We start from the raw sequence: 27,622 nt of genomic DNA, 5'->3' as shown, positions 1-27,622 counted from the left end.
TGAAACCTGTGTAAAAAACTGACAAAACTCGTTTTTTTCCAGACATAGATCTGCTATTTTCACAATAGAACTGTGCATACAAAATGTAATGCCTCTTTTCCATGAGGACTCCCATCTTTGCCATACCCTAGCTTTTGCTGAACTGACGCCACTGCCCTGACGTAAACCCAGTCAGCACGGTTACATAACATCTCTCAGCAGGACCACGGTCAGACACATCGATCCAGCGCCACAGGCTTAACGACAGAACGGGTACACATTATTGTGTATCATTATTTTATGCTTTAACTATTGAAAAATAGCAGATCTACAAGCTCGTAGCGCGGCACCGAGTGCCACGCTCAAGTCTGTTCTTGAGAGACTACTATGTCAGTGGGTTCTCAAACCTTTTCAAGCCAAGGACCCCCAAAATGATATGTATTTGGCCACGGACACCCAGCTCAAAATATCTAGTTCCAGGGACCCCCCAAGAAGCAAAATTTGAGTTACAAATGTTCGCTTTGAAAAAACATATAGTCAAAGATTTGCACACATTTTCACAACTTTTTCAAAAAGCAGATCTACTATAGCTCGCAGCGCGGCACTTAGCACGGTACTTGGTGCCGCGCTGTGAGCTTGTAGATCTGCTATTTTTCACTGGTTAAAGCATTCAATAATTCTAGGCCTAAATGGGTTAAACAGAGTGGTTCTGATTGGTCCAATCGCTGGATCCAGTGGTGAGTTATTTCTGGATAATGACCATGCTATAACACACTGGTTCTCAACCTGTGGGTCAGGACCCCCAGGGGGTCCCCAAATGATTTTGGGGGGTCCCCAGATGATTGGCTTAATGTTCAAGTCAAACTAGTCTAAATGTAATGCCAACTCCTATAGGGATGGGACGATACGCGATATTATCGTTTATCGTGATAAAAAGAACACTCACGATTATCGTATCGTGGCGATTTAATTTATCGTGATATCGTCCTCCATCATGCACTGCAATCAATTCACCTTTTATTCGCAGAGCTGCATATCCGGTACCACTTAAACCCTCTATAATTGGTAAAAGGTACTTATAATATACGTACTTGATAGTCTTTTTTCCACTCTCTATCAAATGTCTTTGCCAAAAAATAGCCGATCTACAAGCTCACAACGCGTTGCCACGCTCACAACGCTCACAACACGTTGCGACGCATTGTGAGCTTGTAGATCTGCTATTTTTTTGGGCAAATGTTCCGCCCCAGGATAATGGATTTTTATTATCGCGATAATATCGTAAATCGCGATTTCTTTCGTCACAAAAATCATGATATGAAATTTTCACATCGTCCCATCCGTAACTCCTTCAATTCCAAGTTTGCAGGGTTATTTATTTTTTTTATTTTGGGGTTCCGGGCCTGAAAAGGTTGATGACCACTGCTATAACAGACCGCTTTCTAATCAAAGACTCAGAGCACCCCATGCGCTGCTTGGATTGATGCTGTGTCAGACATGACAGCCATGTAAACAAACAGATTCTATTTGATAAACCTCCTTGATAAAATACATCCCTTCAGAGATGATCAGGCACCTCCGCTACGCGTCGGTCTAATCATCGTCGGGATATCTATCTACAGTTTACAGTTGACAGTTTAAGCATTTAGCAGACGCTTTTAATCCAAAGCGATTTACAATAAGCAGGTAATATTGTACATCACTATAATAAGCAAGATAATATGCCAGTACATCAACAACAATATAACAAACGCATAGGAATATCAATCTAGAAGAAAAAAAAATAACATAGGTAGACCATGCACCTAATCAGTAAAAAAAACTTTTCTAAAAACCTAAAACATGCTAACTAGCTTCATGTATGGTCATTGAGTGTTACAGTAGTGCTATGGGTTTAGGTGGAGTCTGAAGAGGTGAGTCTTCAGTCCACGGCGGAAGCTAGGGTGTGAGTCTGTAGTTCTATGTAAGTGCGACAGGGAGTTTATTCCACAATATCTAACTATGAATTTACAGAATGTCTGTCCGCCGTCAGTCTAGTGCTCTGACGTCACAGTTCTGATGTCACAGTCTGGCCTGGACACAGAACACCATATATGGGCATAAACGGGTGAAACAGTTCCCAGTTTTTTTTTCATTGGCCGGGTTTCCCAAAGCGATTTTAGCCCATCGCATCTCACGCATGGTCGTAGAGACCAAGCCCCGACCGTCATGTTCCCGTGTTTACATGGGTTCGGGTAGAGTGACTTATTTAGCCCCCTACAACTACACCAACATTCAGATTTCACAAACAAAGTGCTTAATAAAGTCTCACACCTGTTTAAATACGGTACGGCTTTCTATAATTATCCATATCCTCCGTGTTCTTTAATAAGCCTTTTTATCCGATGGCTGTCTGTTTATCTCAATGGGGTTGGTGCGCATGGGGAACGCCAGGAAATACATGGGAAAACTGAAAACTATCGGATAAAAAGGCTTCTTATTAAAGAACACGGAGGATACGGCCCACTAAGCACACCGTCTAAAAGTGGTCTAATAGTGGTATAGATTTGAACGTTTTTTTGTTGTCTAAACTTAAACTAGACGACTAATAGAGGTCTAATAGTCGTCTAAATGCAGACCGTCTATATTTAGACGACTATTAGATGTCTATTAGTCGTCTAGTCTAAGTTTAGACGACAAAAAAAACGTTCAAATCTATACCACTATTAGACCACTTTTAGACGGCGTGCTCAGTGGGGGGTAATTATAGGATACCGTATTTAGACACGTGAGAAACTTTATTAACACATGGGCTGCTAAGGTTTATAACATTTCTAGCTGTTGCTGGTGCCACCATTCACTTACGCTTTATTTTGAAGTGCCTCGGAAGCTTTGTGCGTGTGCACGTGGGTGTCCGCTGACGATTGAGGAAGATAATCCCTTTGTTTACAAAAGCTCGCGAAACTATAATCCAAAACGGGGCCGACCATCGCGGTAAAGTGTCGCCGTGAAAACAATCAGATCTCTCCTTCCCTGGCGCTCTATTCATCTGATTCAGAGATAAAGCCCTTCTTATGTTTCAAAGTAGAATGTGAAGCAATGTAAGCTGCCTCCGCCATTTTCTGCCTGTCTCTATCACTGCCTGAGCTGCGGGTTATGTAATGGACTCGGGTCATTCAGAGGGCAGCCAGCAGCTTGTACAGTTAACCCTATGCTGCCTTGTCTGTCGACGAGATAACTCCTTTTGGCACAGTGACACCTAGTGGCCTTGTCTCGTCCCTGAACGAGTTTGGCTCCCCAGGTGTTAAGCACTTTGTGAAATCTGAATGTTGGTGTAGTTGTAGGGGGCTAATTAAGTCGCTCTGCCCGAACCCATGTAAACGCGGGAACATGACGGTCGGGGCTTGGTCTCTAGGACCATACGTGTTTTTAAAGCCGGCCAATGTCATTTTACTATCTGCACAGCAGTACACTCAAGGATGTTTTTGAAACCATTTGAAGCGAGAAATAAGAAAACGCGGTATCCACATACTGATTCCATTTGATTTAACCCATTAAAGCCTGAACGGCGCAAATCTGTGTCACAATTAGATTTGAACCACTTTAACCCTTATTTTATGCTTTAACTATTGAAAAATAGCAGATCTACAAGCTCACAGCGCGGCACCGAGTGCCGCGCTGTGAGCTTGTAGATCTGCTATTTTTTTTTAAACATTTGTGCAAGTCTTTGAATATTTTTGACCCGATTCTGTAAATGTCTTCTAAATCCTTCTTCTAAATCAGTGGTTCTCAAACTTTTTCATGTCAAGGACCCCCAAAATGACATGTATTTGGCCGCTGACTCCCATCTCAAAATATGCTGTTCCAGGGACCCCCCAGAAGCAAATTTTTGAGTTACCAATGTTCGCTTTTAAAAAGATATATTCAAAAACTTGCAAAAAAGGAAATCGTGATTTTTCAAAAATAGCAGATCTAGAAGCTCACAGTTCGGCACTCGGTGCCACGCTGTGAGCTTGCATATCTGCTATCTTTTAATGGTTCTGGGCCGACCGCGTTGCACTGGACGCACTTGGCATACATTAATGGTCTACTTTCGTCAAAGCAATGAAATCCTTTTAAAATCAATCAAATGGCTTCGTTGTAATCTTTGGGTCAGTTTATTCATTTATTTATTAAGTAGCCGCGTCACAAGCGGGACAATCAAAGGGGAGCAGGTCGTTATTTAGAAATAAACCCCTTCACGCTTCACGTGGTGGACTAATCAGCCTGTCAGGAGTTATTACTCAACAACGACCACAGGCTCCCCACTGATTATCCCTTGTGTTTGTAGTGATTGGTTGCAGGGGTGTCACACCACATCCTGGGCCCTGGGTACGAGGATTCACTGCGGGCACCCCCATGAATGTTCTTGATAGCGGGAGGTGGTTTAAACCATTTAGACCGGGAACGCATTATCACGCATTATTTTGTGCTTTATTAAGTATCGAATAAAATCAAACCTCGGTTCGAAGTGAAGCGGTGAACTTTTATTCTGTGTTCTAGAGCTATGAACTCGGCGATCTATACATTCTTCCAATTCTGAATGAATGAATGATCTTATCTGGAGGGCCGACTTGTCATGTGAAGCTTGACCAATCCTCAAAGTATGGTCTCATTGGACATTTTCAATCATCCAATCATTCTCACTCCTTGAGAATCTATGGGAATCCTCAAAAAAACAGGTACGGGACAGACAAAGCCACTCCTTGGAAGCGGCTTTCACCGCTTCAAAAATAGCTGATATACAAGCTTGTAGATCTGCTATTTTTGAAGAGCCAAAGTATGAATGGATAAAGTGACTAAAATGATTGTGATCGGGCACGGGCACACATAGACATCAAAGGGGGCTTGAGCCCCCTGACCTTTTATCCGTCTGTAAAAAGGTGCCCTCTCCAGAATGCATTTTTTACTATGGTGAAAGAAATGCAAATGCCCTCTTTCCATGCCATACCTGCCATACCTGAGAACTTTAACCAAAAATACCCGATCTACAAGCTTGTAGATCGGCTATTTTCGGCAAAGAGGTTTGGTGTAGAGGGGAAAAAGAGCAGACTAAGTACCGAGTGAAAGGTCAAGTGGTTAATTATCTGAAAACACAAGTTGACATGAATCCAAAATACACTGATGATTATGCCGTCAAACAATGAAACTATATATACGGTATCTATGGATTGTGGGGGTCCCTGCTTCATCTCTCTCTCTCGACTAAGGGGTCCTTGGCCTGAAAACGTTGAAAACCCCTGTATTAGAGAGTAGATCGCTGGGCTCAAGGGCAACTACAGTCCTCCAATCTCTCTTTGTTCTGGCAGAATTTATTGTTTTCTTTCCTTTCCTTGACTTGTGCACATGCACGCACGCACGTGCACACGCACCTGCTCAGTATACAAAGGAGCTGAGAAACGCACACACCCACACATCTGCCGATAAAGTACACTATAAGGCACTTGTTTTCCTTGACTTCTACACACACACACACACACACACACACACACACACACACACACACACACACACACACATACACACACACACACACACACACACACACACACACACACACACACACACACACACATGCGCGCATGCATAAGCGCGCGCGCACACACAGTAGGGATGGGACGATATGAAAATGTCATGTCACGATTATTGTGACAAAAGAAATCGCGATTTACGGTATTATCGTGATAATCAAAATCCATTATCCTGGGGCGGAACATTTGCCAAAAAATTGCCGATCACGACGTGCTGTGAGCTTGTAGATTGGCTATTTTTTTGGCAAAGACATTTGATAAAGAGTGAAAAAAAGACTGTGTCAAGTACGTATATTATAAGTACCTTTTACCAATAGAGGGTTTAAGTGGTACCGGATTTGCAGGTCGGCAAATAAAAAGGTGAATTGATCATAGTGCATGACGGAGGACGATATCACGATAAATGAAATCGCCACGATACGATTATCGTGAGTGTTTTTTATCACGATAAACGATAATATCACGTATTGTCCCATCCCTAACACAGACACACACACACACACACACACACACACACACACACACACACACACACACACACACACACACACACACACACACACACACACACACACACACACACACACACAGTGAGGAGGCTGCTGGATAAGCGTCCTAAACGTGGACGTGCAGTGGGAGCATGGAGACCCCAGGCTCCCCAGGCTGCTCATCACACATCAAAGACCCAAAGGCATGAAGGAGGAAATATAAGTTATGAAGAGAAACGCTCAAAGCTGCCTCGCCCCTGTTCCTTTGATGTCTGCACGCACGCACACGCGCACACACACTCACACACGTGCACAGGGGTGTCACCCCAAATTCTGGGCCCTGGGTACAAGGATTCACTCCCATTTTGTGCTTTGAAAAATAGATAAATCTACAAGCTTGTATATAGCTATTTTTGATATAAATACGTGAACATTTGTGCAAGTCTTTGACTATTTCAAATCCTTCAAGTTTTTTTTTTTTTTTTTTTTTAAACATATGTTTCTATGTCAGTGGTTCTCAAACCTTTTCATGTGAAGGACCCCCAAAAGGACATGTATTTGGCCACGCGGACCCCCATCTCAAAATATTTAGTTCCAGGGACCCCCCAGAAGCAAAATCTTTGTTACAAATTGTTCACTTAAAAAGTACCTAGAGTATATTCAAAGATTTACACAAATTTTCCCTTTTCAAGAATAGCAGATCTACAAGCTCGCAGCGCACTGTATATCTGCTATTTTTCAATAGCTAAAGTGTAAAATAATTAGGGCTCCTCCACCTTGGGCCCTAGTAACTCCACCCCCCCCCCCCCCCCCCCACCCCCCCCCACCCCTGTGACGCCCCTGCACGCATGCACATGCACATGAACGCATGCATGCATGGGTTAGGGTGCACACACTGGAGGAAAGTCACACTGTATGCACACTGTATAACTGTCAGTGTGCATATCATAATGTACACATAATAATGACATATACAGTAGGCACACTCATACAATGCAGTAGAGTACAAGCATGTGTAGGTATAGGGCTGTCACGATTATGACGTTTTACATGATGCTTACTTGTCCCTCAAATAATTGCGATTAACGATTTAGGCTAATTGTGTTTTTGTCGTTGGCAATTAGGTCTACATTTCTGTTTGGCTTTTAGGCTTTGAAGTTGCACATGGTGGATATGACACATAACCTAAATATACAAAGAAATTACTGACATATTTGACAACTTTATACTTAAAAAAATTACATTGAAAGTGGAAATAGCCGATCTACAAGCTCACTAGAACTCAGTAGATCGGCTATTTCCACTATTTTTGACTTTTAAAAAGAACATATGAATATGTATTTTTCAACATGGAAATGATTATGACGATTATGAAAAATAATCGTGATTATGTCAAATAATTGTGTTTAGACGATTATGTAATACTTGTGACAGCCCATGTATAGGCCTACTCACGCGTTCGTATGCCCCTACATCAGTGTTCATTTCATTGACTAAAAAATATGACGAAAAATGTTTTTTAAAATGTGGTAATCGGTATCGAAGCGTTTTGCAATGCAACTAATTGATCGTATTGAAACTAAGTATTTGTGCCTTGTATTTGGCAATTTTAAGAGGGAAAATGAAAAGGAGGGGTCTAATTACCTTTCCATTCCATATAGCTACTCTAAAATAAATGTGTGTAATCTCTGTGTTCATGTCAAGGTGGGTTTGTCCATATGTGTTGAAATGTAATGTCCATGTATTTGCTAGATAATCACAGCGTTTACTTGCATAATAATAGATTTTTTTACACGTTTTACACAGATTTAATTTCTTTGCTAAATAGAACTATATCGATTTTAAATCATTGAATCGAATCGTATCGTATCACCATGAATGAACCAATATTGTCCATGTATCGTATCGTTAACCATGTATCGTGATAGTGTAGTGCTGCTATTTTCAGCATGCAACCAAGTGTAAAATCAGCCATTACGACACCTCAAGGCCCCGCCAAAATACGTAGTTGTCAACAAAATCAAGAGTAGATTTAGTCGACAAAAACTAGACTTTTCGGATGACTAAAAAGTGACTAAAACTAAATTGAATTGAATTTTATTCAAAAGACTCCTGTCAACATCCAACACTGCCATACAAAGACATACACGCCTATAGGCCTGTCACTATTCATTATTACAGAATCAGAATAAAAGCAATTATTTGAGACGATCACAATCATTTTCCACGTTGAAACATTTTTCATCCATTTTTCCAAAACATATCAGAGGCTCCCAACGTTGTGAGCTTGCAGATCGGCCATTTCCACAAATATTATTAAAAGTATGAAATGATTAACCCATTTAGGCCTAGGATTATTGACTGCTTTAACTATTGAAAAATAGCAGATCTACAAGCTCACAGCGCGGCACAGAGTGCCGTGCTGCGAGCTTGTAAATCTGCTATTTTTGAAAAATCGTGAAAATTAGAATGTTGACCCGATTCTATAATGTCTTTTGAATCCTTCTAAGATTTTTTTGAAAAACCAATAATGTTTCTATGTCAGCAATCTGGCTAGCCATCGTCAAAGAAAAGGTCCTTTTCACTTAACTGGAGCTCAGTTAGTCTGTTCTTGAGAGACTACTATGTCAGTGGTTCTCAAACTTTTTCATGTCAAGGTCCCCCAAAATGATATGTATTTGACCACGGACCACCATTTCAAAATATCTAGTTCCAGGGACCACCCAGAAGCAAAATGTGAGTTACAAACGTTTGCTCTGAAAATACAGAGCAGATTTTTCAAAAATAGCAGATCTACAAGCTCGCAGCGCGGCACTCGGTGCCGCGCTGCGAGCTTGTATATCTGCAATTTTTCAACAGTTAAAGCAGTCAATAATTCTAGGCCTAAATGGGTTAAATATTTCAGTCATGTCTTTGTAAATGTAAGTTGTTTGTCATATCTACCCTGTTCAATTTACAAAACATAAAAGGCAAACAGAAATAACAATTGTATTCATATATTGTCTCTGTCAGGTGAAAACAAATTCCGTTAACTTAAGAGAAAAAGAAAAAAAAAACACAAAAAGTTAATATGAAAATGAGACAGCAATGATACGCTCCTATTATGCAGGTGCGTTTTTATGGGTGGGCCCTGGTGGGCACTGTCGGGCAGAAACCTCGTATCTCCAAGTTTCAATTTTTTTATTTTTTTATTTTTTTCGCAAAGCAAAGCCCTGCTTCATCATACAAGGCCGTTGCACAAAAGTAGTGAAAACAGCAGATCTACACCCCACCGCCATGTAGAAAGCTGGCCCACCCATTGATTTTGGCCCAAGAGAAAAACATTTTTTTTCTATTTTTTTTTGTGATCATCATCTTGCTTAATATAAATAAATGAACAGTACTAGCTCCAGTGATGCATCTTTTACACTAGCAGCAGTTGGCTACTGTGTGTTTGGAGGGGGAGTGTTAGTTTATATAATGTAAATGTGTTGTTGGGATGAAGTGCAGCTGGGAACTCAATGCTTTGTATTAGCCTATTAATTATTGTTCATTGATACTGCCGCCAGCACCCGTTTTAACCCTCCAAAAACACTAATAATTTACAGGAAAAAAACACAAAATAATCCCGAAATTTTGCACGCGTGCCCTTTGGGCCACCCTGAAGTTGCCAGGCCCACCCTATTTCTCTGTTCTGGCTGCGCCCCTGCTATTATGTTCAATGCCAGAAACACAATTAAATCACAATTATTAGTATGACATGGTTGGGGATGGGACGATATGTGAATGTCATATCATGATTATTGTGACCAAAGAAATTTTTATCTCGATAATCAAAATATACCCAACCTCCATTATCCTGGGGTGGAACATTTGCCAAAACAAAACAAAACAAACAAACAAAACAAAAACAAAAAAACGATCTACAAGCTCACAACGCAGCTTGGATACAAAGGAGTAGTTCACCCCCAAAATGATTTTTTTTTTTTACTATTGCCATAGAGACTTGAGATCAATAATATATATATATATATATATATATATGTTACATATGTTACATTTTGGGTAACTCAGTGAGACTGTGGTAAGAGCGCTCGTTTTGTAGTTCACCACCAGATGGCGACAACAGCCAGTCAGCCATTCACTAGTGCAGGCGCTGACGTCACTCGTTTGCGACTCTCTTTCGTTTATTTACTAGCCCAGCTCGGCTGTGTTTAGCCATTAGCTTACTATGCCTTACTCTAACCCTAACCCTAACCCTAACCTCGGTAAAACTATGCCTAACCCTAACCCTAACCCTAACCCTAACCTCCGTGGGGTGCGCGCTATCATTCCTGCGGACGCGACGTTGTTGTGGGTCAAAGCGACCGCTTGTTCCGCCCCGCGACGCACGACAAGCGCTCCGTTTCTCTATCTAACCGTTTCTCTATCTAACCGTGACATATATATATATATATATTAGGGCTGGGATGCGATTAAAATTTTTAATCTAATTAATTACAGGCTCTGTGATTAATTAATCGCAATTAATCGCATTTTAGTCGCACATCGATATTTGACCTGAGAAGCATTTTTCTCAAGTAAAACACATTTTGTTGTACGAGTGAATCAACGACTGAGTTTTTTTAATCTAAATTTCGCATCCACTGGGCCAACCAAAGCGCTCTGATCGGCTACTTCTCCCTTTGCGTTTGTTGTCTCTTCTTGGTTGGTGCATCGCTATGATCGGTATGCCCGAAACTGAAGGTTCTGTGGTGCAAAAACTAAGTGCGATTAAAATGCGTTAATTCTTTTAATCGCGTTAATTTTCTGTAATTAATTAATCGCAATTAATCAGTTAAAGTCCCAGCCCTAATATATATATATATATATATATATATATATATATTTTTTTTTTTATGTATTTGACGCATTCCTGAGACAAAAAAAATATTATAGTAAATGTACCCCCATTGGTTCCGGATGGGGACCCAAATGCATGGCCCTGAATGGGGAAACCATCAGGGTAAATTTACTATAATCACATTGTTGTCTTAGGAATGCGACAACAAACTAAAAATATTATTGAACTCTACTCTCCATGGCGTGAGTAATCAATAGAAAAAAAGTTATTTTGGGGGTGAACTACTCCTTTAAATACAAATACATTGGAAATAAAAATAAAAAAACAAGGAAGTAGTCATTAAGCTACTAGTATCCACACGTTTCCTATGTCCCATGAGCCTTTGCGCAAAAGGTGGGCATCATTCCCTGTCCTCTTAAGGGCCGTTTATAGTTACGCATGCGTGATTTTGTGTACTTTTTGGGTGAGAGAGTACGTACGGTAGATCCGTCGACATGCATAGTTCATCTCTACGTTATTTACGTGCCGACCCGCTCCCCGCTCCAATTCTGCCCCCTGTTGGGGCCGTGCGCCACATGGAGGTGGTTCTGCACAGCACACACGTGTAAACCGAAGCATTTTTTTAGCCAAAATATGTAGAACCACAGAATTTCTTGACCCGACGACCAACCTGATGTTTGGTATAAGCTGCTGTCTGTCGGCAACGTTATCGCGGTAAATGCAACTCCGAGAGGGACCGAGGTAAAGATTAACCACCCGGACTGAGTAATTAAAAACACAGTGCACTGCACCCGCCTCGCTGTTGGAGGACAGGCGGTGTGACCGTGTGAGTGTATGTGCTCCTTTGAATTGAAAATTTAAATTGGATAGACTGAAGTAATTAAAGCCTTGTTTTTGGAATTTTAACTGCTGAAATCAGTAATACTTGAAGGTGGGGGCCGCATGTGGCCATGTACCCATTGCCCATGTATACTCTATACACTAGGGATGCGAATCTCGACCACTGAGGCGATACGATACGGACCTCGATACACTGCCAGCGATACGATATAATTGCGATACATTGAAATCCTGCCGATACGATACATCGCGATCCACCCCTGTTCCCGATACGATGCGATACGATTCACGATTCACCACGATTCAAGCCCAAATCCCAAAATTTACAAAACATAGCGACTAAAAATTTATGAAATTTAAATTCAAGGCAATTTATTGTTTCACTGTAGTACTAGGCTCTGTCTAACAACCCAACATAGGCCTATAGTATTCTGGGAGAACACAAAGCTGCTGGCTATTGTAGAATTGTTTCATAACTAATCATATAGAAGGCCTATGTCATTATTAGTATCTTCAACTGGGGGTCAGGGACCCCAATCCAGGGTTATTACAGGGGGCCTGCCAAATATTTGTGTGATACAGTAGGCTATAATGCCTAGCTAGCCTACAGCGAGGGTCCCTGCTTGATCTCTGTCTGAGCTAAGGGGTCCTTGACCTGAAAAACAATAAAGTCCCTCCCTGGTTTGTATTATTATATTATATTATATTATATTATATTATATTAGATTTAATCCAGGATTATGCAATTTTTATAGCCAAAATGTTTTAAAACAGACCTACAAGCTCACAGCGCGTCGCATCCACGACGCATTGTGAGCTTGTAGGTCTGCTATTTTAGGTGCGACACCCTTGTACTGCGATGTATAAATTAGGCTTCTTTCCCAGAGCAGAGCAGCAGAGAAAGTGAGAGAGTTGCTTGCATCAACAGGAAAGTTGTAGAACAGTGACAAATACTTTGTTTTAAACGCAAGCAGTAGTCCTACAACACCCAGCAACATTGTTGTTGTGTGTGTGCAGTTAATATAGCGCAGAAGATGATCTCAATCAATTGTCCGTCGGAGATTCGCTAAGAAACGGCTGTTGATTACATATCACTCGATCAGCCTGTGCTACTCTGTGACAACAATCAGCGCAGTGGACTTGGATGTTATAAAGCTAAGTACTGTACAACTAATCTTGCATCTTTTTAACCCGTGGGGCTGCTAGTTCGTCCATGTTGATTCACTCGCATTTCGCTGCACTGTCTGTCTCCCTGGTTGCCTGCATGCAGAGTGCAGATGTTGTCCGTCTGTCCGAGTCGCAGCTCGCGTTAAAGACTGGCTTTTGGGGAGGGGGTTGAACGGCTGATGATGGTGCATTCATGGCGCCTCGGAAACACAAGATAGAATGAAATACTATATGGAAGAACCGATACAATCGCGGAATTTACCGATCCAGACACTCACGGTACGATCCATCACGATTTCGGCCGTCTATTGTACCGGTACACACTGAATGAACCGATTCAACCGTATCGCGGACTATTGTATCGCGATTACGATCCGTACCGGTATATCTTCGCATCCCTACTATACACCTAAACTTTATTTTGGTTTGTTTACTGTTGAGTGAGAAAACAATGTCGCACCTTAAGCTAATCATCTGGGGATCTCCCAAAATAATTTGGGACCCACAGGTTGAGAACCACCAGTCTAAAGGTCGTTTTTTTTTTTCTTTTTTTTTCGTTTGCTGCATGATTAAAACGCATTGGAGTTGGTGTGCAATGCTGTGCGGAATCGGCGCTTCGGATCCAAAAAGGAGTCATAAAAGGAGTGATGAGTTGTTTTACCGCATGCGACAAGACGCAATGACGCATGAATCGAACTGGGTTCGATCGAGAAAAAAAACGCACGGCCGCAGCCACTTGTCGCACGGCAAATTCGGATCCGGTGTGCATGAGGTCATAGAGAATCATTGTTTTCTTTAAAAAAAATGAAATTGTCCGTTTTATCTGTATCTGTGCTCAAAGCCCATTTAGAACGGGTACACATTATAGTGTATTGTTATTTTATGCTTTATCAATTGAAAAATAGCAGATATACAAGCTCGCAGCGCTGCACTCGTAGATCTGCTATTTTTGAAAAATCATGAACATTTTAATTTTGACCTGATTCTATAAGTGTCTATTGAATCCTTCTTAAGGTTTTTGGAAAAATTCTATGTCAGCAATCTGGCTAGCCATCGTCAAAGAAAAGGTCCTTTTCACTTAACTGGAGCTCAGTTAGCGAGAGACTACCACAGGGGCGCTGGAAGTGGGGTGCTGAGGGAGCTGCAGCTCCCCTGGTGGTGGGGAGAAGAAAAAGAAAAAAAAGAAAACGTTTCTTTTTTTTTTTTTTTTTTTTTTTTTTAAATAAGCCTATATATACACACACACAGAGCTATATTAAAACAATAATGTATTTGACTTTGGGGAATAAAATATGTTGAAAAAAGGTATTTGACCTAATCACATGGTCACCTTGCCACTTCCGGTCAGAAGGGAAGTCAAATTTAAATCCCGCTTTGATGGCACACCAAAGTCTATTTATTTGAGAACTAGAAACTGTCTGTAGGCTCATTGTTGCAAACTAACACTGTTGTATATGGGGAATAAAAAACTGTAGAAAACTGTTACAAAAATAATACCCCATTTTGTAGTGTGTGCGTGAGTGACTGTGTGTGTGTGTGTGTGTGCATGCGTGCTGTGTGTTGCACTGTGTGCTAAAATAACTAGTAACTATATAGCTCCTTGTTACACCGTTGTGCGGGGAATAAGCACCCGAAACCGTAATAAAAAATAACCCAAAACCAGCCTTTTGGCCGCACGCATGAACTCCTCCAGGCTCAGCTCCCCTTGGGATTTGGGAGTTCCAGCGCCCCTGGACTACCATGTCAGTGGTTCATGTGAAGGACCCCCAAAATGATCTGTATTTGGCCACCGACCCCCATCTCAAAATATCTAGTTCGAGGGACCCCCCAGAAGCAAAATTTGAGTTACAAACGTTCGCTTTAAAAATACATTTGTTCAAAGATTTGCACACATTTTCACGACTTTTATAAAAGTCGTGAAAATAGCAGATCTACAAGCTCGCAGCGCGGCACTCGGTGCCGCGCTGTGAGCTTGTATATCTGCTATTTTTCACTGGTTAAATCATTCAATAATTCTAGGCCTAAATGGGTTAACTCAAGGAGATCACCACAGACAGAAGACATCTTACCTACACCCGCTGAGGTGGTGTCTGGGGTGACGGAGGAGGCGGGTGGAGCGGGTGGAGGGGAGAGGAGGGGGAGGGGGAGGGGGGGCGACGCGGTGTCCTTGGAGCGCGGCTGCGTCTCGGGGCCGTTGCTCACGGCGTCCACCACCGGGGGCGCTGCAGGCGGCGTGTCCAGAGCTTTGATCCTCTTGGCGTGTTTGGTGCCGCCGTAGTGAGACGAGGCTTGAACCTGCAGCACGCACGCACGCACGTATGCACGCGCACACACACATACACATACGCATACGCATACGCATACGCATACACATACACATACACATACACATACACATACACGCACGCACACACACACATACGCCAGTGTTAATTCATAGTCATAGTCCTTTTGAACAGGGGCGTCAATTGGGTATGCAGCTGCCATACCCTGGGTTCAGGGGGGAAAATAAAAGTTACTTTTAAATACAGATCCACCGATATCTCTTTGTCTATCTGTTCTGGTTATTATGTTGTTAAATTACAGTAAAATAACTACAAATGCAACATTTAACAATTGGTCACTTTAACAAGGTATTATAATTATATTCTCCACACTTGTATTTTCCCCATCTTGACAAAATGGTATATTCCCAGGTTCCTCAAGTCAGCTGCACAGGTGCAATGCATTATTGTTAATTGTGGCACGTTTACTAACATGCCAAGTTTAGCTGCACCATTCCAGGCTGCCATATCCAGCCCAAGAAACCGTAGAAACGGGGGGGAAATAGAATGTACTTATAAATGTATCATGTCTGTTGCTAAGGTATGGCAACATGACCGGTGTCTTGAACGCGCGCAAAGGCGCGCATGCAAGACACCGGTCTTGTTGCCATACCTTAGCTTTTTTCTGAACTGATGCCACTGCTTTTGAATATAGGACTATAAATTATATATTTACAATACATACTATACGATACATTTTCGTTTAGTTTTACTCATGTTTTAGTCATTTGAAAAGTTTCAGATAAGACTTTAGTCTACTAAATCTGCAGTTGATTTTATCGACGATAATACATTATGGCAGGCGTGGAGGCTGTCGTACACTTGGTTTCTGAAAATAGCCGATCTACAAGCTCACAACGCGTTGTGACTCACATTTCTCTCACATTTCAGTCTCGTTTTTATTTGCTTGAAAGTTGTCAATATAATTTAGTCTTAAGGCCCCTCCATACTTCGACAGAACCGAACTTTTCAGTTGAAAAATAAACTTTTTTATTTTTTATCTTTTCCAAAAAAAAAAAGCGTCGGATGTTCATACTTCGCTCCTGTTCGGAGGGTTGGCACGTTGGAAGTTGGAAGCAGTGGCACGTATTGTGGAGGTTATGGAGGAGGAGGAAGACGAGGAGGAAATGTTAGAGGAGGCAGAGGAGGAGGAGGATTTTGCCCTGCTTTGTGCGGCTGAGGAGGAGGCGAGCACATCTAGCCGTCGGTGGTATGTCCGCCCGCTAAATAGACTACAAGGCCCTGAGATGGCCTGTATCAGACTCTCGTTTGAGGGGCATGGACGAGGAGAAACATTGAAATAATGAGAATGTCTGCCAGTCGTTTTGACGACCTTCTGCGTCGTGTCGCGCCGCTCATTGAGCATGCACCGACACACAGTATAGTAGTTTTCGCGGGCAAAGCAAAAACAAAAGCAATGTACAGTAGACAATGTACAACAAGACTCTCATACTGTAGTATGATGTGTGCTCGCACAACAAATCAAGCCAGCCCTTGTTCCGTGCCAGAAGGAAATAGCAGGAAATAGCAATCACAGAACGCCCTGTCATCACGCACGTAAACATCTGCTTACCACTTCACCCCTCCTGCACCACTCTGCCTCCCTCCACCTTGCTCCCTCAGTGGCGTCAGTTCAGAAAAAGCTAAGGTATGGCAACATGACTGGTGTCGATGTTGCCATACCTTAACAACAGGCATGATACATTTATTTTAAGAAGTACATTCTATTTCCCCCCAGTTTCTACAGTTTCTTGGGCTGGATATGGAAGCCTGGAATGGTTGTTCAAGTGCAGCTAAACTGCAAAATGTTAGTAAACGTGACCATTTTGTAAAATTTTGCATTTGTAGTTATTTTACTGTAATTTAACAACATAATAACTAGAACAGATAGACAAAGAGACATTCATGGATTTATATTTAAAAGTAACTTTTGTTTCCTCCCCTGGACCCAGGGTATGGCAGCTGCATACCCCTGCCATACCCAATTGACGCCCCTGTGCTCCCTTCCACCTTCTCTTCCCGCAAGTATTCAAGAATAACTTCTTCCTTCCATAATCACCTCCAACGAAGCACTTATACGTTTATCCTTCTAATTACAACTTTTTTTTTAATACAGCCAAAGTAGCTGACCGACGAGCTCGCAACCAGTTATTGTTATTTTCTAAATGTATGAAAACTTGTGTAATATAATTACACTGATTTTTATAATATAAGAACCAGTAACCCTAAATCGGGAGATAAGCGGCCGTCAGGTCGCATACACAAACTTTAGAAGGCAATGGTAGCCAATCAGGAGGGAATATGGGAAATGGGACAGGTTGTTGACATGACATTAGAGATACTGTGTACCGCTTTGCGTGAATTTAGGGCCAAATCTGTAGGACCAGTGTCCAAAAATGTGTTTTGCAAGAATCGACCTCATGGTGGCGCTAGAAGAGGGCCATGTGAGAAATGAGGGTTGTGGTTGTGGTTTGGCAGCCAAGGAGAGTGTGTCTAAAGTTTGGCATGGATCGGGGCAGTGGTGGCGGAGATATGAGTAGGGCAAAAGTGTGACGTGTGACAGACTGACTGACTGAAGAATCTCAAACTAGTGGAAAGGCACCCTGGGCATGCGAGGTTAGCGGGGATTAACTCATTAAAACCGGGAAAGCATCTGTGTCATTTTAAATTGTAGCTATATTTACATATCCACAACTTTCCAACGTCCCATCGTGCATTGCACAGAAGCTGTGCGGCAGCTTCCGGCGCCGCAGCCGAGTGTGATCTACAAGCTCACAACGGTTGCATCTGCGACGCGACGTGAGCTTGCATGTCTGCTGTTCTCCGGAAATGTCCCACAGTTAACGCTTCAGTGAATTCTCTGTGGATACTGGATACAGGTGGATACTGTAGCAACATAGGTGTTTTTCAGAAAAGGATTTACAATTTACAATTGAGGCATTTAGCAGACGCTCTTAATCCAGAGCAATTTACAATACGCAAGGTAATACACCAGTAAGACTCCCTAATCGGGAGATAAGCGACCATCAGGTCACAGCGTGATTTTAGAGCAAACTGTGTAGGAGCAGTGTCCACAGATCTCATGTTGATGACATGAGTGTAGACATATTGTGTACCGATTTGCGTGATTTTAGGGCAAAATTTGTAGGAGCAGTGTCCAAAAATGTGTTTTGCAAGAATCGCCCTCATGGTGTCGCTAGAAGAGGGGCGTGTGACAGACTGACGGACTGACAGCCGGTGGAGGTTTTGATAGTAACTGCGACCTGACGGTGCAAATGCATTGAAGTAGTAATCGAAGAAAAAAAACGTAGGTAGACCAAGCACCTATTCAGTAAAAACTCTCTGAAATCAAAAAACATAGAAAACGCCATCTAAGTTGATATAAATATGATATAAATATTGAGGGTAGGTGGAGTCTGCGGCGGAAGCTAGGGAGTGAGTCTGTTGTTCTAAGTGCAACAGGGAGTTTCTACCACTTTTTGTGGTCACATGTTCAGATACTGGATTCTGATTGGCTTAAAACAGTGGTAAATCAGTCAACAGCCTTGAGTTGGCTCATGGACCCCGCCCACTGTTGTGTTGCAGTTGTATAACTAAATAAGCTTGTGGTAGAAGTGGTAGAAAAGCAATTTACCAATCGAGGGTCGTGGGTTGTTGGCTGATTTACCACTGTTTCAGGGTGCCAACAACCCACTCCCTCTCATGGTAAATGGCTTACTTATTCCACAGTTTGGGGGCCAGGAGGGGAAAGAGACGAGGACGAGGACTAGGACTGATCTGAGTGAACGGTTGGGGTTGTAGGTTTCTATGTAGTCTTGGAGGATTTGCCTCGATACGTGGGCTTTTTGAGACATAGGTAACCTCCTCCATATTTGCCTCTGGTTACCCATATAATGGTTTCTTCCCAGAAGTTCTTCTTGCCCCCAAGTGGTGAGAAAAAGAACTTCTGGGTACTCTTTGAAGGTATGGAGGTGCCATACCACCTGCTTTGAAGGCCAGCATCAGTGTTTTGTATTCTGTGCGAGCCAGGGACGTGCTGGCCATTGGGAAAAGATGTCGGCCTTCGTTCCATTTTGGGGGCTGGGCGGCCAAGTAAATCGTCACTGTCGGGCAGAAACCTTGTATCTCCAAGTTTCAAATGTGTAAATATTTTCGCAAAGCAAAGCCTTGCTTCATCATACAAGGCCGTCGCACAAAAGTAGTGAAAACAGCCGATCTACAAGCACACAACGCCTCGCACCGCGAGGCGTTGCTTGTAGATCGGCTGTTTTCTCTAGTTTAAATCATTTTTTTTAATGATAAATACAAAACAAACGGTTTTGGACATACAAGGTTTCCACCCGACAACGACGAAATATAACTCATGTACAATAATTGTCCCACTGGCTTGTCACTTGTCATGATCTGAAATGGCAAATCTTTGAGTAGCAACTGCGCTATAGAGAGAGATCTCACTCTAGCGTGCATTGGGGCCTCTGCAACTCTTTTTCCCGGGCTGAATCAGGGGCCCAGCATGTCCCTGGTGCGAGCAGCAGTGGATGGAGCAGAGGAGGGGGAATACGTGAACATTTCGGCTGGTTGAAGACCAATCGTGCTGTGGCATTCTGGATTCATTTGGAGAGGCTTAAGTGCAAATGCCGGGAGGAGATGATTTAGAAGTCATTTCGTTGCTGTCGGGCAGAAACCTCCTTTCTCCATATTTAAACTTTTTGTGTTTCTTTCGTAGATTAACCAGGCGTGTTGTTGCCTGGATTATTCATGAAGCATTCCCGGAACAGAAAGATCCCATGATTGGCCTCTAGTTGCGCTGTTTTCCCCCCGCGAGGTACCAAAAAGAATATTTCTCCATTGGAACCCAGTCATTTCCTCCTTTGATTTTCTAACCTTAATAAACATTGTCATAAATACTTTATGGTTCCTGCCGCTAGTAAAAAACTGCCTTTCAATCACCAAGATATGCAATATGGTCCCATTTATGTTAAAATTGATGATAAAGTTGCGAGGGTCGTGGACAACTAAACTGATACCAGCCGGCTGTGTTCTTCTTCGTGTGCTTTATTTCAGGAGGCTCAACACCACATTCTCCCATGTAGCCCTGCGGTTCCACGTGACCGTTGGCAGCCAATAGCATTCCTTATGATTCCTTGGGTACCATTAAAACAATGCTGGCGACACCCATACAAGGGCCAAAAAAGTGTCATTTTCGCAGCATAGAAAGCAATGGCATCGCACCGTCCATGTTTTTTTACAGTCTATGAGATTAACATGATCTTACATCACACAAAATCACCAAAAGTACCGTTGTTCCCTATTGAGCTTGGCACATTTCCTGGGGAAAGCTGCCCAGATCAGAACATGTCACACGTGTCTTCTTACTTATTCACTCTCAAAATGCGCCTGCAATGTAGTGCATTTGAATTTACATTGCAGTGCACATCATGGGATTGCTGCTTGCCTCCTGTGAATTGTTTTATTTAATTTTGTGTTTATTTTTTGTTTATTTCATTGCTGAGTGAGGTCAGCAGACAAAGTGATGTGAGTGAGATGGAAAAAATGAAAAACTGGGTGAAATGTGCCAATCTCAACAGGAAACAACTGTAGCAGGTCCACAAGCTCAATAAAACTTGCCGATCTGCTAACATTGGCGAATTTGAATCCTCTAACTCTAAAGCAACCGTTTTGGACATAATATGAGGTTTCGCCCACCCGACAGAGACGATTTGTAGAATCGTCCTCAGGTCTTAATTGGGATACAGATTGAAAGGAATAAATCAGTGCTTTCACTATGGAAACCAACGACTGCATTGACCATGTTGACCAGCAGGACCCCGTGAATAGAAGAACACAGTATTTCACCGTGCGTTTAGGACCTAGTGAATAGAAGAACAGCATTTGACCACTGCGGTGGCTGTAGCTGAGTGGGTAGAAAGGTCATCTGGTCATCCGATGGCCGCTGGTTTGACCCGTGGCCAGTTTGACCTGTGACTATATTTATCATACGTATTTCACATTAACATTCCGATGACGGAGGCAATGGCTGAACAATTTCAGAGGACTAAGACTAAAACTAAATGTGTTATTCAAAAGACTAAGACTAAGACTAAATCAGAATTTGCTATCCACCTGTTTCCGCGAGAATTTACTGTAGCATTATCTGTGGGAGGGCCGGACTAACCATTGGACTAACCTGTGCTTAAGCGCCAGGGCCCACCGCCTGGGAAGGCCCTGTGTAAATCAAATTAAAAAATACAAATATTTTTTCGCATCGTTATTTCTATGAAGACGTCTAATGGTGAGTCACAGTGAGGCTGTTATATGCACGCACACTCTCTCTCTCTCTCTCATTATGGTTCATGCTCTCTCTCTCTCTCTCTCTCTTCCTTTCTCTCTCCCCCTCTCTCTCTCTGGCCAAGTGCGCTGCTATGCTGCGCTATGCAGAGAGAGGCGATACGATACGAATCAATGAAGAGAGAGAACGCACTTTCTCCCAAACAGGGAGACTATTAAGGACATGCCTATTATTATTAATAATACTGCGCCCCGCGCGCGTGTACTCTGGGGGGGGGGGGGGGGGGGGGGGTCGTGCGGGAGGCGGGCGGGAGGGCCTTCGATTTGGAAAAGCGCCAGGGCCCGGGAATTCTTAAATCGGCACCGGGGACACTTCCAATTAACAGCAGACCTACAAGCTCACGTCGCATCGCAGATGCAACCGTTTTGAGCCTGTAGATCACACTCGGCTGCCGCACACCTTCTGCGCAATGCACGATGGGACGTTGGAAAGTCGCGGATAAAAAGTAACACTGCATGTATGTATATCTACATATTTTTTTAGGTGAACTACTCCTTTAACAGATTACCCGGGAGATTGTTGGCAACCTCTCAAAAACACTTCGGGTCACACGGTGAAGTTCTACTTTCTGACAAAACTGCCGTGTTATTTGGCCTGTTTTAATGAAAGTTGGAGTCGACACGATTTCCCTGGGAGTCTGAAAATAGTGGATGACTGCCTCTGTGACTCATGCTATTCACACATGAATCTTATTTTATTTTTGTTAGAGATGAGACAGAGAAAGGTTCAGCAGGGGTGGAGTGGTTTCACTGCAGATTATCATCACGAGAAAAGCTCAAATAACGCCAGACATTATTAATATGTCATTAAGACATGGATGACAGGCCAGGATCAGGGGCGTCAATTGGGTATGGCAGGGGTATGCAGCTGCCATACCCTGGGTCCAGGGGGGAAGATAAAAGTTAGTTCTAAATATGAATCCATGAATGCCTCTTTGTCTATCTGTGCGGGTTATTATGTTGGTACATTACAGTAAAATAACTACAAATGCTAAATTTTACAAAATGGTCACTTTAACAAGGTATTATAATTATATTATAGGTATATATAATTATACATTATACCTGTATGTGCTTCTTCTTAAAATAAATGTATCATGCCTGTTGCTAAGGTATGGCAACATGACTCGCGCGCGTGCAAGACACCAGTCATGTTGCCATACCTTAGCTTTTTCTGAACTGACACCACTGGCCAGGATTACACTCTTGTGTAAACTATGTTGATCACATCAGGGCGTGTACAGTATGTGTGTGTGTGTGTGTGTGTGTGTGTGTGTGTGTGTGTGTGTGTGTGTGTGTGTGTGTGTGTCTGTGTGTGTGTGTGCGTGCGCGCGCACACGTGCGTGTGTGAGGGAAACAGTCTTTTCACGAGACCAACCCAAAACGAAACAAAACCGAACACACAAGCGTCCCACCAGACCACACCCACCTCAGAGTTGAACCGGAGTCGACAAACTCCGCACGAACTGGACTTCCTCTTCAGGGGCGTGGCCAGCCGGAAGCCTGGACCAATCAGGGCTTTGTGTAAGTCCATCTGCAAGCAGAGGGGGGGCAGTCTGTTTAACACAAGGTCAGGGTGAAGGTCATTATTAATAGCTGTGCACAATTCAGTCTACCAGTGACATCATCGATGGGGAATCCAAGCTTAACCCTAACCAATAGAAACTGCAGGCTTTCTATTCCTGAAAAGTTGTAACGTTATGATCGGGAGATAAGGTCGCATACACAAACTTTCAAAGGCTATGGTAGCCAATCAGGAGGGAATATTGGAAATGGGACAGATCCATGTTGATGACATGACTTTAGAGATACTGTGTACCACTCTGGCAAAATGTGTAGGAGCAGTGTCCAAACATGTGTTTTGCAAGAATCTGCCTCATGGTGGCGCTAGAAGAGGGCCATGTGAGAAATGATTGTTGTGGTTTGGCAGCCAAGGAGTATGTGTGCAAAGTTTGGCATGGATAGGGGCAACGGCGGCGGAGATATGAGTAGGGCAAAAGTGTGACGAGACTGACTGACTGACTGACTGACAGCCGGTGGTATATATATATAAACGGCCCACAGCCCTCCTATGAGACACAAACCAAGTAGATTATTTTTCCTAGTTTATCATGAACATTAGTGAGGACCAATTACAGGTTGAAAAGTGGTGAAGTCTTCCTTTAACCATCAAAAACAATCGTTTCTTTTCTGAAGACCAGTCGTCAAATTGGATTGTACTCGCGGGAACATTTGGGTCCTCACAAGTAGGCCTAGAGTAATAAGTATACACGCAGGCACACACAAAAAACAAGGTCTGCCATCAGGTGTGTCGCACAAAATTCTGGGCCCTGGGTACAAGGATTCACTGCGTTATGTTGTGCTCCAACTATTGAAAAATAGCAGATATACAAGCTCACAGCGCGGCACCGAGTGTATTTAGTTCCAGGGAATGTCCAAAATACAGCTCCTGTAGGATTTTTGTGCCAAAATTGATTTTTCTGCAGATTTTGGTTCTATAGGGTCCAAACTATCAGAAAATGACGGGGGTCAAATTTTCGGACCCCTCCCTTATTTCCTGGGGGCGGGTCACTTCAGTTTTGGCCCTATTCGGCTATGTATTCCCAATTTCCCATAGGATTTTTTGCTAATATTGATTTGTGTGCTGTTTTGGCTTCTATAGGGACCAAACTATCAGAAAATTACGAGGGTCACATTTTCAGACCCCTCCCTCATTTTCTGGGGGCGGGTCACTTCAGTTTTGGCCTTATTCGGCTATGTATTCCCAATTTCCCCATAGTATTTTTTGCTAATATTAATTTGTATGCTGTTTTGGCTTCTATAGGAACCAAACTATCAGAAAATTATGGGGGTCACATTTTCAGACCCCTCCCTCATTTCCTGGGGGTGGGTCACTTCAGTTTTGGCCCTATTCGGCTATGCATTCCCAATTTCCCATAGGATTATTTTGCTAAAATTGTTTTGTTTGCTGTTTTGGCTTCCATAGGGAACAAACTATCAGAAAATAACAGGGTTGAAATTTTCAGACCCCTCCCTCATTTCCTGGGGGCGGGTCACTTCAGTTTTGGCCCTATTCGGCTATGCATTCCAATTTCCCATAGGATTTTTTCCCCCCTTTTTTTGCTAAAATTGTTTTGTTTGCTGTTTAGGCTTCTATGGGGACCAAACTATCAGAAAATGACAGGGTTCAAATTTTCACACCCCTCCCTCATTTCTTGAGGCGGCGAGGGGGGAGGGGGGTTTCAGTTTTGGCCCTATTTGGCTCTATATTCCCATAGATTTCGTTTTTCTTCTTTTCTGTCAGAAAATGAGGGGGTTCAGATTTTGCATGCAATTGAAGATGCCAGGGCAGAGCCCCTGTAGGAAGATCTTCCATGTGTCCCATAGCATGATCTGACGGAGGACGATTATTCTGTCAAAGTTCTTATTGTTGATGCATGGGTGTGCTTCAGAACATGAAAAAGACAAAAAGCTGTCAGATCTTCAGGATGCATTCAACAAACGCATCATAACGATGATGGCTGGCTATGTTGAGGGTTGAGTTGTCTTTGATAGGTAATATTAGTTGTATATGGATCAGTCATTAAAAAATACGAAGTCTTCATCCAGAGATGAAGCTCACTATGTCCATCAAGGAACTCCTGACTGTGTGATCAACCAAGGAGAAGTTGACATGTGTTAGGACAGGGACTGCTTGAGTATTTCTCAAGGGACAGTTCTTTCATGCTCTTTGTCATATGATACCTTCATCAAGGGATATGATTTTGAGGAGGTGCACACATCGAAGAGGCTGCTGACACCGATGTCCAATTGCCCTGAGCTCTGAGCTTCCACTAATTGAAGAGAATTGATGGAATTCAGAGAGTGGAGGGTATGTTCCAGTCAGGTGTCTTGCCCTCCCTGCCTCAAAGGCAATACTTGAGATCATCACATGTAGCTGCAAAGCAGGTTGCAAGGGACAGTCAGTCTCTGCAAGTGCTATGGCACTGGACTGGAGACTTTGCCAACTGTATAAAGGCCCATTCCCACTGGGCCAGATTAACATATAAAGAAATATAATTCCCCATTCAAGTGGATGGTAAGACACAGCTAAAACATATCTGTGACAGATATTTTCTTTTATCTGTATCTTACCATCCACTTGAATGGAGAAAGATATTTTTGTATCTGTTTATCTGGCCCAGTGGGAATGGGACTTAAGGGAGGATATAGATAACATTGATGATGAATAGATCCTGTATTTGACAAGAATAATAACAGGCCAGAAGTATAAATGCTACCCCATCCTCCTCACTTGAACTGTTCCTACCTAAACTATTGAATAGCCTCGGAATATACTGTGAAGTTGTTTATAAAGTACTGTAAAGTACTCCCCCCAGGAAATGAGGGAGAAAATGTGTACCCCGTCATTTTCTGAGTTTGGTCCCTATAGAAGCCAAAACAACAATAGAAAAATAATATTTTAGCAAAACAATCCTATGGGAGATTGGGAAAACATAGTCGAATTGGGCCAAAACTGAAATGACCCAGGAAATGAGGGAGGGGTCTGAAAAGGGGTCTGAAAAGGGGTCTGAAAATTTGAAACCCATAGTTTTCTGATGTTTGGTCCCTATAGAAGCCAAAACAGCAAACACATCAATTTTAGCAAAAAACTCCTATGGGAAATTGGGAAAACAAGGCCAAATAGGACCAAAACTGAAGTGACCCGCCCCCAGGAAATGAGGGAGGGGTCTGAAAATTTGACCCCCGTCATTTTCAGATAGTTTGGTCCCTATAGAAGCCAAAACAGCAAAAAAATCAATTTGGGCAAAAAATTCCTATGGGAAATTGGGAAAACAAGGCCGAATAGGGCCAAAACTGAAGTGACCCGCCCCCAGGAAATGAGGGAGGTGTCTGAAAATTTGCCCCCGTCATTTTCTGATAGTTTGGTCCCTATAGAAGCCAAAACAGCAAAAAAATCAATTTGGGCAAATAAATCCTATAGGAAATTGGGAAAACAAGGCCGAATAGGGCCAAAACTGAAGTGACCCGCCCCCAGGAAATGAGGGAGGGGTCTGAAAATTTGACCCCCATCATTTTCTGATAGTTTGGTCCCTATAGAAGCCAAAACAGCAAAAAAATCAATTTTGGCAAAAAAATCCTACAGGAATACATAGCATACCACACTAAGAAGCAAAATTTGAGTTACAAATTAGAGATGCGACGTTCACAAACAAATCAAATCTTTTGAGCGGCTCTTTGAAGTGAACGATGGGATCCGGTTTGCGGAGTAGGGAGCCGTTCGCCGTTTGGTTCATTTGGTTCACACTTTGCTAGCCGAAATAGCCTTGTTGTAGATTAGCCGTGAAATTTCTATTATTATATTATGATCTGAACCGCATTCATTTTACCAGACATCCAGCGCTATATCACGTGTTCTTCATCCCCCATTACCATACCGCGATCCCCGTTGTATACTCACCACAGTTCCCAGTGAAATTCTTCAATCTGCATTGGCTTAGAGTGGGGGTTTCGGCCGACGCATCTTATCCCTGTGCGTTTCGCGTGCGCGATCCGTTCACGTAAATGTCGGCTCAAATAATCCACGGATGACTCAAGAGTAGATATGAGCATTTTCGCTCGCATAGCCCCTAGCGCTCCTGCTATACTAGCACAAACGTATAAACAGAAAATGGGTGGCTGCTGGGAAGCCTCTGCAAGGAATGGACCTGACGTCACTTCTGCTTCATGTCAGACGAGCCATGCGCTATCGATGGACGAGTGGGGACTAGGGAAGGTTAGACGATCGCCGATTTTCGGATAAAAATAATTTATTTCGTTTTTAATGACCCAGTACGGTAAAAAGCGGCGCGGCTGAGACTCCTTGCTCAGATGTGCGGTATATTCCGGTTTTAATATTAAGGGGCTCCCCGTGGCTTGCAAAGTGTTAACCTATGGGTTTAACACAAAAGCTCCTCTTTGCTACTCAACTGAGCACTGACTGAGTACAGTGATTGAGTGAGAGAGAGAGAGAGAGAGAGAGAGAGAGAGAGAGAGAGAGAGAGAGAGAGAGAGAGAGAGAGAGAGAGAGAGAGAGAACAAGGAGAGGAGCGAGTTCATTGTTGC

General features: G+C 42.8%; 1 protein-coding gene across 1 annotated transcript in view; it reads right to left on the bottom strand.

The window, feature by feature from the left end:
* Positions 1–23,142, bottom strand: part of LOC308292360 (zinc finger protein 385D-like) — a gene marked incomplete at both ends in the record, with an annotated part of 114,918 nt that extends 91,776 nt beyond the window's left edge. Inside the window, 4 exons of the mRNA XM_080734673.1 lie at positions 11,361–11,425; positions 15,004–15,140; positions 22,947–23,051; positions 23,134–23,142. Coding sequence (XP_080590799.1) covers positions 11,361–11,425; positions 15,004–15,140; positions 22,947–23,051; positions 23,134–23,142 — 316 coding nt within the window. The remainder of the gene's footprint in view (positions 1–11,360; positions 11,426–15,003; positions 15,141–22,946; positions 23,052–23,133) is intronic.
* Between the last annotated feature and the right edge of the window lie 4,480 nt (positions 23,143–27,622).

This window comes from Nannobrachium achirus, assembly GCF_963921795.1.
Source record: "Nannobrachium achirus genome assembly, chromosome: 10".
Classification (NCBI taxonomy): Eukaryota; Metazoa; Chordata; class Actinopteri; order Myctophiformes; family Myctophidae; genus Nannobrachium; species Nannobrachium achirus.
This window is presented reverse-complemented; position numbering and strand designations above follow the sequence as displayed.